Consider the following 18,453-nt stretch of genomic DNA (forward strand, 5'->3'; position numbering starts at 1 on the left):
GGGATGTGTGTGATGGGGGGGTGGGTTAGGGGGTGTAGTGGGAAGTGGAGTGCGACACTGTAACTCCCCGATGATGGGGCCTGATTGAACATGTGTAATCACTCACTCTCTCTGAAGGCGCTCGATTCAACACTCGGTGATACTCTCGGTTTATTTCATTCAGAAGCTGCTTTATTCCATTTGAGAGCAAAGAAACAGAATGCTGGGTAACGCGAGAGCCAACCGCGCAATCACTTGCAATTCTGCTCCGCCATCATCACAGAAATGACAGAAAGACTCTTCGACCTGGGGAGGGAGCCTAGTGGATCGTCCTGTGTGGAGACGGTCCGTCTCTCCCAGCCTTCCTGCTCCTTCAGTGCTTCCCGGTCGTCTGCTGCTTTTCCTGACAGATGTCTGGTGTCCTTGTCCATCAACAAGTCCACTCGGCCCCTCCCCAGAGAGTGGGGGGGCTATGGAGGTAGTGGGGGGGGGCGGTTTGGGGAGAGTGGGCGGGGTAAGAGGAGGTGGGGGTGGGGAGAGGGGAGAGAGGCCGGGGAGAGGGGGAGGGGAGAGGGGGTGGGGTGGGGGTACAGAGAGGGGGTGGGGAGAGGAGGAGAGGGGGAGGGGAGAGGAGGTGGGGAGAGGAGGTGGGGAGAGGAGGTGGGGAGAGGAGGTGGGGAGAGGAGGTGGGGAGAGGGGGTCGGGTGGGGGTAAAGAGAGGGGGTGGGGAGAGGGAGTGGGGAGAGGAGGAGAGAAGGGGGGTGGGGAGAGGGGGACGGGAGAGGGGCAGGGGAGAGGGGCAGGGGAGGTGGGGAGATGGGCAGGGGAGAGGGAGAGGGGCCGGGATGAGGGGGTGGGTAGAGAGGCCGGGATGAGGGGGTGGGTAGAGGGGCCGGGATGAGGGGGTAGGGAGAGGGGATGGGGTGGGGGTACAGAGAGGGGGTGGGGGTGGGGAGAGGGAGTGGGAAGAGGAGGAGGAGAGTAGGGGTGGGGAGAGGGGGAGGGGGCCCGGGGGAGGGGCCGGGGAGAGGTAGAGGGGCTGTGGCTGGGGAGACGGGGTGGGGATACAGAGAGGGGGTGGGTCTAGGGGCTGGGAGAGGGGGAGGGGGTGGGGAGAGTGGGAGGGGTGAGGGGGTGGGGAGAGGGCTGGGTGGGCTAAGGATGGGGATACAGACCCCGGGTGTGTGGGTGGTCCCACCTCCTCACTCGCCGGGGAGGGGCGGTGATGCTGGGGTCCTTGTGCCATGAGACGGGCGCCTGTTGAGCGCGGTGATGTCCGAGGTTCTCCTGCTCTGCTGTGTCCACCCTGCTCGCCGCAGCCCCGCCCATGGGTTGGTCCTTTCGGCAGCTCCTGGCCCTCTCGGGCTCACTGGCTCAGCTCCGTCTCCCCCAGGCACTCGTACTGGGAAACAGAGAACATATACTGAGCACGGGCATCTGTCTATCCCTGTCTCTGGCTCTCCCCTCGCCCCCTGGCTCTCCCCTCGCCCCCTGGCTCTCCCCTCGCCCCCTGTCCCTCCCCTCGCCCCCTGTCCCTCCCCTCGCCCCCTGTCCCTCCCCTCGCCCCCTGTCCCTCCCCTCGCCCCCTGGCCCTCCCCTCGCCCCCTGTCCCTCCCCTCGCCCCCCGTCCCTCCCCTCGCCCCCCGTCCCTCCCCTCGCCCCCCCGTCTCTCCCCTCGCCCCCCGTCTCTCCCCTCGCCCCCCGTGTCTCTCCCCTCGCCGCTGTGTCTCTCCCCTCGCCCCCCGTGTCTCTCCCCTCGCCGCTGTGTCTCTCCACTCGCCCCCCGTCTCGCCACTCGCCCCCCGTCTCTCCACTCGCCCCCCGTCTCTCCACTCGCCCCCCGTCTCTCCACTCGCCCCCCGTCTCTCCACTCGCCCCCCGTCTCTCCACTCGCCCCCCGTCTCTCCACTCGCCCCCCGTCTCTCCACTCGCCCCCCGTCTCTCCACTCGCCCCCCGTCTCTCCACTCGCCCCCCCGTCTCTCCACTCGCCCCCCGTCTCTCCACTCGCCCCCCGTCTCTCCACTCGCCTCCTGTCCCACCCCTCGCCCCCTGACCCTCCCCTCGCCCCCTGTCTCTCCCCTCGCCCCCTGTCTCTCCCCTCGCCCCCTGTCTACGTATCTCTGGCCTGCCCTCTGTGATCCGTACCTGGATTTTCCGGGCCTTTTCTCCCGGACCCTGCTGACAGGTCTGACACTTTCCTCCGGCGCAGCAAGATGGTGTCCAACTCATTCTGTTTCTTCTCACTTTTCCAGCTATATTTCCGGCTCTTTGAGGTGCCTCTCCTGTTCTACAAGTGGGATTTACACTGCGTTAACCACACTCAAGTAAACCAGCGGGGAGGCCTTTCCATCAGTGCTGGCCATCCAAAGTCCTCCCAAATCCGAGCCCATCTTTCCCACAACTTCATGTTTGAATCCCTGCAACCAGGTTTCCTCCCCTGCCACAGTACCGAAACAACCCTTATCATTGTCACAAGTGACAACCTTTGTGACCGTGACTGTGGTAAACTACTCCTCCTCGTCCTTCTCGACCTGTCTGCAGCCTTTGACACAGTTGATCACTCCATCCTCCTCCAACACCTCTCCACCACCGTCCAGCTGGGTGGGACTGCACTCGCCTGGTTCCATTCTTATCCATCTAACCGTAGTCAGAGAATCTCCTGCAATGGCTTCTCTCCCCGCCCCCACATCGTTACCTCTGGTGTCCCCCAAGTATCTATCCTTGGCCCCCTCCTATTCCTCATCTACATGTTGCCCCTCGGTGACATCATCCGGAAACACAGCGTCAGTTTCCACATGTACACTGACGACACCCAGCTCTACCTCACCACCACTTCCCCCGACCCCTCCATGGTCTCTAAATTGTCAGACTGCTTGTCCCACATCCAGTTCTGGAGGAGCAGAGATTTCCTCCAATTGAATATTGGGAAGACCGAAGCCATTGTTTTCAGTCCCCGTCACAAACTCCATTCCCCTGCCACCGACTCCATCCCTCTCCCCAACTTCTGCCTGAGGCTGAACCACACTGTTCACAGCCTTGGTGGTGTACTTGACCCCGGGGTGAGCTTCTGACCACATACCATTTCCATCACCAAACTGCCTACTTCCACCTCCATAAACTCGAGCTCATCCAAAACCCTATTGCCCGTGTCCTAACTCGCACCGAGTCCCGTTCACCAATCACCAATGGCCCCTGTAATCTCGCGGCACAGCACGGCCCCTTTAATGACCTGTGCGGAACATTCAAAATTTATAAGAGCATAAGAAATAGGAGCAGGAGTCGGCCATTCGGCCCCTCGAGCCTGCTCCACCATTTAATACGATCATGGCTGATCCGATCATAGACTCAGGTCCACTTCCCTGCCCGATCCCTTAACCCTTATTCCCTTATCGGTTAAGAAACTGTCTATCTCTGTCTTAAATTTATTCAATGTCCCAGCTTCCACAGCTCTCTGAGGCAGTGAATTCCACAGATTTACAACCCTCTGAGAGAAGAAATTCCTCCTCATCTGTTTTAAACGGGCGGCCCCTTATTCTAAGATTATGCCCCCTAGTTCTAGTCTCCCCCATCAGTGGAAACATCCTCTCTGCATCCACCTTGTCAAGCCCCCTCATAATCTTATTCATTTCAATAAGATCTCCTCTCATTCTTCTGAATTCCAATGAGTAGAGGCCCCAACCTCCTCAACCTTTCCTCATAAGTCAACCCCCTAATCTCCGGAATCAACCGAGTGAACCTTCTCTGAACTGCCTCCAAAGCAAGTATATCCTTTCTTAAACATGGGAACCAAACCTGCACGCAGTATTCCAGGTGTGGCCTCACCAATACCCTGTATAACTGTAGCAAGACTTCCCTGCTTTTATACTCCATCCCCTTTGCAATAAAGGCCAAGATACCATTGGCCTTCCTGATCACTTGCTGTACCTGTATAATATCCTTTTGTGTTTCATGCACAAGTACCCTCAGGTCCCGCTGTACTGCAGCACTTTGCAATCCTTCCCCATTTAAATAATAATTTGCTCTTTGATTTTTTTCTGCCAAAGTGGATAACCTCACACTTTCCCACATTATACTCCATCTGCCAAATTTTTGCCCACTCACTTAGCCGGTCAATGTCCCTTTGCAGGTTTATGTGCCCTCCTCACACGTTGCTTCACGCAGGTACGGCGTTTACATTGAAAAGCCAACAGGTCCAGCCCCGCGGGTTCTCTGGAGCACTGCGTGTCTGCACAGCCCGTGTAGCTTTCCAGGAAACATTTCTCATCACCCCCCCCCCCGCAGCTCTCCCACTTACATTGGCTCCCGGTCCAGCAACACCCTCCGATTTCAAAATGCCCATCTTTCTGTTCAAATCACTCGTCCCCTCCCTATCTCTGCAACCTCCTCCAGCTCCATAACTCTCCGAGATCTCTGCACTCCTCCAATCCTGGCCTTTTCAGCGTCCTTGATTTTAATCGCCCTACCATTGGCGGCCGTGCCTTCAACTGTCTTGTCCCAAGCTCTGGAATTCTCTCCCTGAACCTACCCATCTCGCTCTCTCCTCCTTTAAGACGCTCCTTAAAATCTACCTCTTTGACCAAGCTTTTGGTCACCTGCCCTGATATCCGCTTAGGTGGCTCGGTGTCACACTCCTGTGAAGCACTTTGGGACGTTTTCCTGCGGCAATGGCACTATGCAAATGCAGGCGGTTGTTGCTGTTTTTGTATCTGCTCACTCTCAGAACGGCGGAAGGATTAACGGGCGCGTCAGGCCGCGATGCAGACGCCCCTATCCGGCTGGTGTGTTTAATGGGCTCCCACAACCCATACTACGAGGGGAGTGGGGGCTGCTCACTCACCGCGACTATCTGTAGTGGGGTTCGAACCCTGAAACCCCGGACCCAGAGGTGGTGCACGCCAACCTGGGGCCACAGGCTGGCTCCATCTCTTCGATTGGTGCATTGAGTCTCCAGTGGCTCAGTGGGCAGCACCCTCGCCTCTGAGTCAGAAGGTTGTGGGTTCAAGTCCCACTGCAGGGACTCGAGCACATAAATCTAGGCTGACACTCCCAGTGCAGTGCTGAGGGAGTGCCGCACTGTCGGAGGTGCAGTCTTTCGGATGAGACATTAAACCGAGGCCCCGTCTGCTCTTTCAGGTGGATGTACAAGATCCCATGGCACTATTTGGATCAACATCACAAAAACATTATCTGGACAATATCACATTGCTGTTTGTGGGAGCTTGCTGTGCAGAAATTGGCTGCCGCGATTCCTACATTGCAACAGTGACTACACTTCAAGGGTATTGCATTGGCTGCAAAGCGCTTTGAGGCGTCCGGTGGTCATAAAAGGCGCTATATAAATGCAAGTCTTTCTATTTCACAGAGAAGGGAAAGTCCATTAGACAGGGAGACTTTCATTCCCTTCTTTCCAGAATATCCCATGCTGGAGCCCAGAGGGGGGATCAGGGGGGTTCATGCTGGAGTCCGTGGGGGTCAGGGGGGTTTATGCTGGAGTCTGTGGGGGTCAGGGGGGTTTATGCTGGAGTCTGTGGGGGTCAGGGGGGTTCATACTGGAGTCTGTGGGAGTCAGGTGGGGGTCAGGGGGGTTCATGCTGGAGTCCGTGGAGGTCAAGTGGGGGTCAGGGGGTTCATGATGGAGGTCAGGTGGTTCACGCTGGAGTCCGTGGGGGTCAGGTGGAGGTCAGGGGGGTTCATGCTGGAGTCTGTGGAGGTCAGGTGGGGGTCAGGGGGTTCATGCTGCAGTCCGTGGGGGTCAGGTGGAGGTCAGAGGGGTTAATGCTGGAGTCTGTGGGGGTCAGGGGTTTCATGTGGGGGTCAGGGGGGGTTCATGACTCATCAACCATTTTGAGGTTGGTGCAGGTGGCTTTGAACCTGCCTCCATTTTGCGCCCTGGAACCTGTGTTGCCCGTTCAGCATTCTCACCGGGGGTCAGCCTGCACTCCCTGGTTCTAGGCTCGCTCCCCTTCCAGCCAAGTCGGACAGGTCTCGAGTTCGGGTACCCCTCCCCCCACCCCCCCCCCCCCCCCTCGGCCCCTCCAGTCGGCCCGAGTGGTTGCCCGAACTCCCAGGGTGTGAGGGAGCGGAGGGTTCAGGCCAGTCCTTCCCCGACCATCGTTTGCCCACCTACCAGTATCCCTCTGAGTCCGTCCACCGCACTCCCTTCATTCTCACGGTCGCAAGGTTTCTGATCCTGGAGCTGTGGGCAGGAACAGAGCGAGTGCACATCAGTCACCCTGGGCAGGACAGTTATTTTAATATCCATTACACAGGATTACACAGGATTACTTAGGCTATACAACACAGGAACAGGCCATTGGGCCCAACCAGTCCGTGCCGGCGAATATGCTCCACTCGAGCCTCCTCCCGTCTTTCCTCATCTAAATCTATCGGCATAACCCTCTATTCCCTTCTTCCCCATATGCTTATCCAGCCTCCCCTTAAATACATCGATACTATTCGCTTCAACCACTCCCTGTGGCAGCGAGTCCCACATTCTCACCGCTCTCTGGGTAAAGAAGTTTGCTCTGAATTCCCCATTGGATTTCTTGGTGACTATCTTATATTGATGGCCTCTAGTTATGCTCTTCCCCACAAGTGGAAACATTCTCTGTATCCACTCTGTCAAAACCTCTCATAATTTTAAAGACCTCTATTAGGTCACCCCTCAGCCTTCTTTTTTCAAGGGAAAAGAGGCCCAGCCTGTTCATCCTTTCCTGATATGTATACCCTCGCATTTCTGGTATCATCCTTGTAAATCTTCTCTGCACCCTCTCCAGTGCCTCTATATCCTTTTTATAATATTCTCCGGATGTGGGATTCACTGGCAAGGCCGGCATTTATTGCCCGTCGCCTAGATACCCAGAGAAGAGGGAGGTGGGCCATCTTCCTGAACAGTTTGGAACAACTGAGAGGCCACTTCAGAGGGAAGTGAATAGTCAACCATGTTGGTGTGTGACTGGGGTCACATATAGGCCCAGTCCAGGTAAGGACAGCAGGTTTCGTTCCCTGTCATAGGCAGTCCCTCGGACTTGCTTCCACTCTAACAGTGAGTTCTCAGGTGACTGAACAGTCCAATACGAGAGCCACAATCCCTGTCACAGGTGGGACAGACAGTGGTTGAAGGAAAGGGTGGGTGGGGAGTCTGGTTTGCCGCACGCTCCTTCCGCTGCCTGCGCTTGCTTTCTGCTTGCTCTCGGCGACGAGACTCGAGGTGCTCAGCACCCTCCCGGATGCTCCTCCTCCACTTTGGCCGGTCTTTGGTCAGGGACTCACAGGGGTCGGTGGGGAGTTAGGGGAGATCCCTATAGGACTTCAGTGAACCAGTCTTTGAAGGTGGGCCAAGAATGCGCATGGAATAGTTGACTCTGTAAATAGGAGTACTGAATGCTAAAAACAAGGAAGTCTTGCTAAACCTTTAGAGATTAGAGGTCTCTTCTGGGCACCACACCTTAGGAAGGATGTCAAGGCCTTGGAGAGGAGGTCTACCAGAGTGATACCAGGGATATGTGGGCAGAGAAGGCTAAGAGGAGACCCAATAAAGGTATTCAAAATGAGGGGCGTTGATAGAGCAAGTAGGGAGAAACTGATTCCTCCTGTTTGAACCATGCTGGGACTGGTATCCTGGCAAATCGAATAACTAGGGCTGTAGAGAGGGCTTTCAACTAAATAGTGGGGGGAGGGTTCGGGTGAGCGGAAATTTAAAAAGTCAAAGAGCGAGGAGAAGGCAATCGAGCAGGGTAGCACTGGGGGAGATGATAACCAGAGTGTGCGAGGAAGGGACAGAATGTATAAAAATAAAGGTGTATCTGAAACTGGGGTCAAAGCAGGGAAAAATGGCAAAAAGATAAAAATTAAAAGCTCTTTATCTGAATGCATGCAGCATTCATAACAAGATAGATGAGTTGCTGGCACAAATAGATACAAATGGGTATAATATGATAGTCGTTACAGAGACGTGGTTGCAAGGTGACCAAGGCTGGGAACTGAATATTCAGGGGTATTTGACAATTCGGAAGGACAGACAGAAAGGAAAAGGAGGTGGGTAGCTCTGTTAATAAAGGATGAGATCAGGGCAGTAGTAAGAAACGATATTGGTTCAGAAGATCAAGATGTAGAATCAGTTTGGGTGGAGATAAGGAATAATAAGGGGAAGAAGTCAGTGGTGGGCGTAGTCTATAGGCCCCCCCCCCCTGACAGTAGCTAGACTGTTGGATGGAGTATAAATCAAATAATAATGGAGGCTTGTAAGAAAGTTACGGCAATAATCATGGGTGATTTTAATCTTCATATTGATTGGAGAAATCAAATTGGCCAGGATAGCCTTGAGGAGGAGTTCATAGAGTGTATCCGGGATAGTTTCCTTGAACACTACATTGCGGAACCAACCAGGGAGCAGGCTATCTTAGATCTGGTACTGTGTAATGAGACAGGATTAATAAATGATCTCATAGTAAAGGATCCTCTTGGAAAGAGTGATCATAGCATGGTTGGGTCTCAAACCAATGTCCTGATCTTAAATAAAGGTGATTACAAAGGTATGAAGGCAGAGTTGGCTAAATGGACTGGGAAAATAGATTAAAGTGTAAGACGGTTGATGAGCAGTGGCAGACATTTAAGGAGATATTTCGTAACTCTCAACAAAAATATATTCCAGTGAGAAGGAAAGACTTTAAGAGAAGGGATAACCATCCGTGGCTAACTAAGGAAGTAAAGGATGGTATCAAATTGAAAACAAAGGCATAGAATGCGGCCAAGACTAGTGGGGGGGCAGAGGATTGGGAAAATCAGCAAAGGACGACTAAAAGATAATAGAAAGAGAAGACGGATTATGAAAGTGAACTAGTAAGAAATATAAAAACAGATAGTGAGAGTTTCTACAGGTACATAAAAAGGAAGAGAGCAACTAAAGTAAATGTTGGTCCCTTAGAGGATGAGGCTGGGGAATTAATAATGGGGAATGGGGAAATGGCAGAGACATTGAACAAATATTTTGTATCGGTCTTCACAGTAAAAGACACAAAAAAGCTTCCCAATAATTGATAATCAAGGGGCAATAGGGAGGGGGGAACTTAAAACAATCACTATCACTAAAGAAAAAGTACTCGATATAATAATGGGACTAAAGGTGGACAAGTCACTTGAACCGGATAGCCTGCATCCTAGGGTTTTAAAAGAAGTTGCTGCAGAGATAATGGATGCATTGGTTGTAATCTATCAAAATTCCCTGGATTCTGGAGAGGTCACAGCGTATTGGAAAACCTCAAATGTAATATCCCTATTTAAAAAAGGAGGGAGACAGAAAGCAGGAAACTATAGACCAGTTAGCCTCATATCTGTCGTTGGGAGTCTATTATTAAAGAAGCAGTAGCAGGACATTTGGAAAATCATAATGCAGTCAAGCAGAGTCAGCATGGTTTTATGAAAAATAAATCATGTTTGACAAATTTGTTGGAGTTCTTTGAGGATGTAACGAGCAGGGTGGATAAGGGGGAACCAGTGGATGTGGTGTATTTGGATTTCCAGAAGGCATTTGCTAAAGTGCCACATAAAAGGTTACTGCACAAGACAAAAGTTCATGGGGTTGGGGGTAATATATTAGCATGGATAGAGGATTGGCTAACTAACAGAAAACAGAGAGTCGGATAAATGGGTCATTTTCCGGTTGGCAAATGGTAACTAGTGGGGTTCCACAGGGATCGGTGCTGGGTCCTCAACTATTTACAATCTATATTAATGACTTGGACGAGTGTAATGTAGCCAAGTTTGCTGATGATACAAAGATGGGTGGGAAAGCAAATTGTGAGGAGGACAAAAATAATCCGCAAAGGGATATAGACAGGCTAAGTGAGTGGGCAAACATTTGGCAGACGGAGTATATTGTGGAAAAGTGTCTGGAAAAAAAAAACAAATTATAATTTAAATGGAGAAAAATTGCAAAATGCTGCAGTACAGAGGGACCTGGGGGTCGATGTGCATGAAACACAAAAAGTTAATATGCAGGTACAGCAAGTGATCAGGAAGGCAAATGGAATGTTGGCCTTTATTGCAAGGGGGATAGAGTATAAAAGCAGAGAAGTCCTGCTACAACTGTACAGGGTATTGGTGAGGCCACACCTGGAGTACTGCTTTTTGGTCTCTGTATTTAAGGAGGGATATACTTGCATTGGAGGCAGTTCACTGAAGGTTCACTAGGTTGATTCCTGAGGCAGTGGGGCGGGCAATAATCAAGAGAATAATAGAGGCATGTGAAAAAGGAATGGCAGTAATCATGGGGGATTTAACCTACATATCGATTGGTCAAATCAAATCGCACGGAGTAGCCTTGAGGAGGAATTCATAGAATGCATATGGGATTGTTTCTTAGAACAGTATGTTACAGAACCTACAAGGAAGCAAGCTATCTTAGATCTGGTCCTGTGTAATGAGACAGGAATAATAAACGATGTCCGAGTAAAAGATCCTCTCGGAGTGAGTGATCACAGTATGGTTGAATTTGTAATACAGATTGAGGGTGAGGAAGTAGTGTCTCAAACGAGCGTACTATGCTTAAACAAAGGGGACTACAGTGGGATGAGGGCAGAGTTGGCCAAAGTAGACTGGAAAGACAGACTAAATGGTGGCACAATTGAGGAACAGTGGAGGACTTTTAAGGAGCTCTTTCATAGTGCTCAACAAAAATATATTCTAGTTAAAAAGAAAGGCAGCAAGAGAAGGGATAACCAGCCGTGGATAAACAAGGAAATAAAGGAGAGTATCAAATTAAAAACCAATGCGTATAAGGTGGCCAAGGTTAGTGGGAAACTAGAAGATTTGGAAAATTTTAAACGACAGCAAAGAATGACTAAGAAAGCAATAAAGAAAGGAAAGATAAACTTGCGCAAAACATAAAAACAGATAGTAAAAGCTTTTACAGATATATAAAACGGAAAAGAGTGACTAAAGTAAATGTTGATCCCTTAGAAGATGAGAAGGGGGATTTAATAATTGGAAATGTGGAAATGGCTGAGACCTTAAACAATTATTTTGCTTCGGTCTTCACAGTGGAAGACACAAAAACCATGCCAAAAATTGCTGGTCACAGGAATGTGGGAAGGGAGGACCTTGAGACAATCACTATCACTAGGGGGGTAGTGCTGGACAGGCTAATGGGACTCAAGGTAGACAAGTCCCCTGGTCCTGATGAAATGCATCCCAGGATATTAAAAGGGATGGCGGAAGTTATAGCAGATGCATTCGTTATAATCTACCAAAATTCTCTGGACTCTGGGGAGGTACCAGTGGATTGGAAAGCAGCTAATGTAAAGCCTCTGTTTAAAAAAGCGGGCAGACAAAAGGCAGGTAACTATAGGCCGGTTAGTTTAACATCTGTAGTGGGGAAAATGCTTGAAGCTATCATTAAGGAAGAAATAGCAGGACATCTAGATAGGAATAGTGCAATCAAGCAGACACAACATGGATTCATGAAGGGAAATCATGTTTAACTAACTTACTGGAATTCTTTGAGGATATAACGAGCATGGTGGATAGAGGTGTACCGATGAATGTGGTGTATTTAGATTTCCAAAAGGCATTCGATAAGGTGCCACACAAAAGGTTACTGCAGAAGATAAAAGTACGCGGAGTCAGAGGAAATGTATTAGCATGGATAGAGAATTGGCTGGCTAACAGAAAGCAGAGAGTCGGGATAAATGGGTCCTTTTCGGGTTGGAAATCGGTGGTTAGTGGTGTGCCACAGGGATCGGTGCTGGGACCACAACTGTTTACAATATACATAGATGACCTGGAAGAGGGGACAGAGTGTAGTGTAACAAAATTTGCAGATGACACAAAGATTAGTGGGAAAGCGGGTTGTGTAGAGGACACAGAGAGGCTGCAAAGAGATTTAGATAGGTTAAGTGAATGGGCTAAGGTTTGGCAGATGGAATACAATGTCGGAAAGTGTGAGGTCATCCACCTTGGAAAAAAAAACAGTAAAAGGGAATATTATTTGAATGGGGAGAAATTACAACATGCTGTGGTGCAGAGGGACCTGGGGGTCCTTGTGCATGAATCCCAAAAAGTTAGTTTGCAGGTGCAGCAGGTAATCAGGAAGGTGAATGGAATGTTGGCCTTCATTGCGAGAGGGATGGAGTACAAAAGCAGGGAGGTCCTGCTGCAACTGTATAGGGTATTGGTGAGGCCACACCTGGAGTACTGTGTGCAGTTTTGGTCACCTTACTTAAGTAAGGATATACTAGCTTTGGAGGGGGTACAGAGACGATTCACTAGGCTGATTCCGGAAATGAGGGGGTTACCTTATGATGATAGATTGAGTAGACTGGGTCTTTACTCGGAGTTCAGAAGTATGAGGGGTGATCTTATAGAAACATTTAAAATAATGAAAGGGATAGACAAGATAGAGGCAGAGAGGTTGTTTCCACTGGTCGGGGAGACTAGAACTAGGGGGCACAGCCTCAAAATACGGGGGAGCCAATTTAAAACCGAGTTGAGAAGGAATTTCTTCTCCCAGAGGGTTGTGAATCTGTGGAATTCTCTGCCCAAGGAAGCAGTTGAGGCTAGCTCATTGAATGTATTCAAATCACAGATAGATTTTTAACCAATAAGGGAATTAAGGGTTACGGGGAGCGGGCGGGTAAGTGGAGCTGAGTCCACGGCCAGATCAGCCATGATCTTGTTGAATGGCGGAGCAGGATCGAGGGGCTAGATGGCCTACTCCTGTTCCATGTTCTTATGTTCTTATGTTCTTATGTTCTTATGTTCTTATGAAAGGGTTGACTTATGAGGAAAGGTTGAGCCGGTTGGGCCTATACATATTGGAGTTCAGAAGAATGAGAGGTGATCTTATTGAAACATATAAGATAATGAGGGGGCTCGACACTGAAGGAATACAAAATTCAGAAGAAACCCCCCCTGTGTTTGGGCTCATTTGAAAGGAAATTTAATTTGGGACTATCTACCGAAAAGTTTGGAACTCTGAAGTGCTTATGGAAGAAACTATGAACTTTAATAGAATTTTGGATTTTAAAAGACAAACTCAAGGCAGTGGGCAGACCTAAGGAACTAGCAAGAGACAGTCTAATTGTGTGAAGCTACCTGGGTGTGAGAACTAAGTTAACCTGTCTGGAAGAATGAGTATTTGAAAATCCTTCCCCCAGAAGAGACATTAACATCACAAAATCACCCAGAGGTAGCTACCCATCAACATGGGTCTGGACAACCATTTCAGCATATACATCACAAAGAAGCCCAATCCAGCCTGTATGCGAAAGATTAAGCACAAATGGACATTGCAATTACCAAACTAATATTTCCATCAGGAAACAGTTTTCGAACATCAACCCACCCAAGACAGATCAACTTTTAACAAGCCTGACAAAATATTACAAAGAAGAAGCAAGCCAGCCAAAATTATACAAAGGATTTTGAAGAGATTTGGCGCTAAGATTAGAACACTGAAATCGCATAACTGGCCTCTGTTTTCAAGAGAGTTTGGGTGGTTGCTAGGTAGCTACAAGGCTGCTACCAGCTCAGATGACACTTTGACTGACAGACTAGTACCACACTACGCTGTGTCATCAAGACAAGGAGAGAAACCAACGCGACAGTTGTAAACTAACTTCTCCAGCCTCAAAGTCCTGAAGTCCTGAAGGAAGGAAGAACATCACCATCGCAGAAGCAACCGACCCCAAGTCAACGTGGTATCAAGGGAAAAACCACCGCAATCGACCGTTAACTATCAAAAGGGTTGGTAAGCATAGTCCCTGCATGTCCTGGAGTCTAACCTAGTTAGAATTAGGTATTGGGAGGGGGGAGGTATAATTTACTGCAACCTCCTTTGAATGTGTAGTGTATGGTTCTTTATTGGAGTGATTATAAGTTTGACTGTGTACCTTTCCTTGTATTGACCTTTATTAGAGCGATTGTAAGTTTGGCCGTGTATTTTCTTAGTAGAGTAATAAGTTTGTATTTCCTTGACTGTAATAAAAATAAAGTTCTTTGCATCAAACCAGTGTCCTTTGCACTTTTGTCACACCCCCCACAAATAAATCCAGAGTACCGAACCCAAGGGAGTGGGAGCGATTCGAACCGCTCAAGTTGGTCAGAAGGGAACCTGAACCCCTCATAGAGACCACCCCCTTACAACACAGTAGATGCAGAGAGGATGTTTCCACTGATGGGGGAATCTAAAACTAGGGGGCATAAATTCAGAATAAGGGGCCGCCCATTTAAAACTGAGATGAGGAGGAATTTCTTCTCTCTGTGGGTTGTAAATCTGTGGAATTCTCTGCCCCAGAGAGCTGTGGAGGCTGGGTCATTGAATATATTTAAGGCGGAGATAGACAGATTTTTGAGCGATAAGGGAGTCAAGGGTTATGGGGAGCGGGCAGGGAAGTGGAGCTGAGTCCGTGATCAGATCAGTGTAAAAATAAAAGTGTTTATTAATGATTAAAATTGATTCTGTATATGTATAAATGCTAAGTGTAGATCATACGGAAAGGCCTGTTTGTGTTGAAACAAAATGAAAGCCCACAGAGTTGCCGCATGGGTTTTATGTATTGGAAAGCCATTAAACTAATCAATGGCTGAGCCAGGCTAGCCAGACCAGACAGCCACATGTGTGGGGAGAGCCAATAAGGAACTGCCCTGGAACCAAGGTCCAATCCGGAGGCTTTCTGAGGGACAAGGGCTTTGAGAAGTATAAAGAACTCAGCCAAAGACTTTTCTCTCTCTCCTCAACCAGCCAGCCAAAGGGAAGTAACGTATATCACTCTTTATTATAACCTCATTGTATCTGTCATAACTACGGTGGATGTGCGTGTGTGTGTGTGTTTTTTTAATAAACTGTTCCAATTGTTTTAAAAGAATTGTCTCACTGTCAAATTTAATGCCAGAGATTTAGAAATCTTACATCAGCCATGATCTTATTGAATGGCGGAGCAGGCTCATAGAAACATAGAAAATAGGTGCAGGAGTAGGCCATTCGGCCCTTCGAGCCTGCACCGCCATTCAATGAGTTCATGGATAAACATGCAACTTCAGTACCCCATTCCTGCTTTCTCGCCATACCCCTTGATTCCCCCTAGTAGTAAAGACTACATCTAACTCCTTTTTGAATATATTTAGTGATTTGGCCTCAACAACTTCCTGTGGTAGAGAATTCCACAGGTTCACCACTCTCTGGGTGAAGAAGTTTCCCCTCATCTCGGTCCTAAATGGCCTACCCTTTATGGGGGCCATATGGCCGACTCCTGCTCCTAGTTCTCATGTTCTTATGTTCTGGCAAGTGGGTCGGTAACCAGAGGTCACAGATTTAAAATAACTGATAAAAGAACTAGAGGGGAAACGAGGAGATTTTTTTCCCTCGGAGAGTTGTTATGCTCTGGAGTGCACTACCTCAAAGAGCGGTGGAATCAGGTTCATTCGGCAATTGGACTTGTGCTTGAAGAGGTCTCATTTGCAGGGCTATGGGGAAAGAGCAGGGGGAGTGGGACTAAGTGGATCGCTCTATCAAAGAGCCAGCCCAGGCACGATGGGCCGAATGGCCTCCTGTGCTGTGTCATTCTATGGTCCAATGCAGCAGCTGAACTGCGTGTCCCGTCCTACCTCCATCCTCCTCTTCGTCGGTTTCAGCGAGACGCCATTTTTGATCCTATCCATCATCTCATCCACAGCTTTCAGTTTGAGGGTGTTGAAATCGTTCGAGTCTGGAAGCAGAGGTAAGAGAATGGAGTCGGCAAGTTGATGCTTAAAGTGGCATTGCACTCTATAAATCCAGGACTTTCTTTACATTTATATAGCGCCTTTCACATCCTCAGGGTGTCCCAAAGCGCTTTACAGCCAATGAAGTACTTTTGGAGCGTAGTCACTGTTGTAATGTGGGAAATGCGGCAGCCAATTTGCGCACAGCAAGCTCCCACGCACAGCAATGTGATAATGCCCCAGATAAACTGTTTTTTGGTGATTGAGGGATAAATATTGGCCAGGACAGCGGCAGGTCAGCATCTCCGACAGTGCAGCTCTCCCTCAGCACTGCACCGGGAGAGTCAGCCTGGATTATGTGCTCAAGTCTCAGGAGTGGGTCTTGGACCTTCTGAGCCATGGCTTATACAGGTATCGGGACTTGACATCGTTTGACCCGGGACTACTGTGAGTGGTGACGAGAAGCCATCTCACCAGCCTTGGCCCCCAAACTCTGGAACTCCCTCCCTAAACCTCTCCGCCTCTCTACTGCGCGCTCTCCTCCTTAAAACCTACCTCTTTGACCAAGCTTTTGGTCACCTGTGCTAATATCTGTTTATGTGACATTGTGTCAAATTTTGTTTGATAATCGCTCCTGTGAAGTGTCTTGGGAAGTTTTATTATTTGAAATGCGTGATATAAATACCAGTTATTGTTCTATGTCTGTGAGTTATTGCCATCGATTTCACAGACACTGCATGCAATGGGTTGTGTTCATGTGTTTATTGATCAGGCATCTCTGTATTGCCTGTTCCTTGATCCTGCATTGAGGTGATGGACAGTGAGGATCCTGAAAACTCATCACTGTACCTATCCTGGGACCCCCGGGACCACCAGCACCAGTGAGAATGTTGGGACCCCCAGGACCACCGAGACCACCAGCACTAGTGAGAATGTTGGGACCCTCGGGACCACCGAGACCCCCCGGGACCACTGGGACCCCTGAGAACCCTAGGACCCTCGGGACCACCGAGACCCCCGGGACCACTGGGACCCCTGAGACCACCGAGACCCCCGGGATCACCGACACCCCCGGGACCACTGGGACCCCCAAGACCACTGGGACCCCCAAGACCACTGGGACCCCCGGGACCACTGAGACCCCCGGGACCACTGGGACCCCCGGGACCCAGGGACCACTGGGACCACCGAGACCCCCGGGATCACCGACATCCCAGGGACCACTGGGACCCCAGAGACCCCCGAGACCCCCGGGACCCTGGGACCACTGAGGCCTTCGGGACCACTGGGACCACCAACACCCCCGGGACCACCGACACCCCCGGGACCACTGAGACCACTGGGACCACCGGCCCAGACGATCAAAGTCCACTCGGGAGGCTGGGATGGGGCAACCCAAGCCCCATGAATGCTCTTTCGGAGCTGGCTGCCCCGCGCAGCAACGGAGGCACTGACCGTTGTTGTTCTTCATCTCCTTTTGATTCTTCTGCCGTCTCCGTAATAACTCCGCCAGGGGGCTGTGGAGGAAGCACACGATATCATCAGCATCAAGAGCCCTGACCTCCCACAAAAACTCCCGCTGAGCAGCTCAGCCGAGCGCCGAAGCAGAATAGAGCAGGACGCAAGCCAAGAGTCATCAGGTAGCAGTGGCTGGGCACGGCCTGGGGGCTAAATTAGCACACGGATTGTAGGAGGGAGGGGGAGAGCGAGGGAGGGGGCGAGCGAGAGATGGTTAGAGCGAGGGAGGGTTAGAGCGAGGGAGGGGGAGAGCGAGGGAGGGGGCGAGCGAGAGATGGTTAGAGCGAGGGAGGGGGAGAGCGAGGGAGGGGGAGAGCGAGGGAGGGGGCGAGCGAGAGATGGGGAGAGCGAGGGAGGGGGAGAGCGAGGGAGGGTTAGAGCAAGGGAGGGTTAGAGCAAGGGAGGGTTAGAGCGAGGGAGGGGGAGAGCGAGAGAGGGGGAGAGCGAGGGAGGGCGTGAGCGAGGGAGGGCGTGAGCGAGGGAGGGCGTGAGCGAGGGAGGGGGCGAGCGAGAGAGGGCGTGAGTGAGGGAGTCCCCGAGCGAGGGGGGGTTAGAGTGAGGGAGGGGGAGAGCGAGGGAGGGTTAGAGTGAGGGAGGAGGTGAGCGAGGGAGGGGGAGAGTGAGGGAGGAGGTGAGCGAGGGAGGGGGAGAGTGAGAGATGGTTAGAGCGAGGGAGGGGATGACTGAGATGTAAGGGGTGAGAGGAGAGAGGGGGCACGGAAGAGGGGGGCGAGGGTGTGGGGAGAAGGGGCGAGAGGAGGTGTGGGGGAGAGGGGAGAGGGGGGATGTAATATAGCTCGACCTAGTAAACTACTCCTCCACCTAGTGGACTGCTGTGGTAATGCAACTGCTGGTGTATATAATAAATGCATCATGTGACACGGTCACCTGACAAGTTCCTGGAGAGCCATCTTGAATGTGTGTGTTTGTGATGTCGTAAAGAATATATCTCATTGGCAATGAAGATAGGATAATCGGATTCCCTAGCTGAAATTTTTGTTGGTGGATGTACCAGCCAACCAACAGAGGGACTTTGCGAGTTTCTTTGTTTTGCTGTACAGCTAAAAATCCAAAGTAAATTTCAAGCATACTGTTGTCATTTGCAGAGTCCAGATGGCCGCGCCTGTGGGTGACTTCCATCGCGACTGAGAGACGTTCAAAGCGTATGTGGAGCGGCTAGAAATGTTTTTCACCACAAATCGTATCGTCAATGATGAAAACCGTAACCGGGTGGTTTTAGAAAGAAAACAGGCTAT

At 50.5% G+C, this 18,453-nt stretch overlaps 1 protein-coding gene across 1 annotated transcript in view; it reads right to left on the reverse strand.

The window, feature by feature from the left end:
- Positions 1-891: 891 nt before the first annotated feature.
- LOC139249549 (shootin-1-like) overlaps positions 892-18,453 on the reverse strand; it is an 84,583-nt gene continuing 67,021 nt past the window's right edge. The window contains exons 14-18 of the mRNA XM_070872490.1: positions 17,135-17,196; positions 15,584-15,684; positions 6,108-6,176; positions 2,126-2,267; positions 892-1,381 (exon numbers count right to left, since the gene is read on the reverse strand). Coding sequence (XP_070728591.1) covers positions 1,182-1,381; positions 2,126-2,267; positions 6,108-6,176; positions 15,584-15,684; positions 17,135-17,196 — 574 coding nt within the window. The 3' untranslated portion in view covers positions 892-1,181. The remainder of the gene's footprint in view (positions 1,382-2,125; positions 2,268-6,107; positions 6,177-15,583; positions 15,685-17,134; positions 17,197-18,453) is intronic.

This window comes from Pristiophorus japonicus, unplaced genomic scaffold (assembly GCF_044704955.1).
Source record: "Pristiophorus japonicus isolate sPriJap1 unplaced genomic scaffold, sPriJap1.hap1 HAP1_SCAFFOLD_321, whole genome shotgun sequence".
Lineage (NCBI taxonomy): Eukaryota > Metazoa > Chordata > Chondrichthyes > Pristiophoridae > Pristiophorus > Pristiophorus japonicus.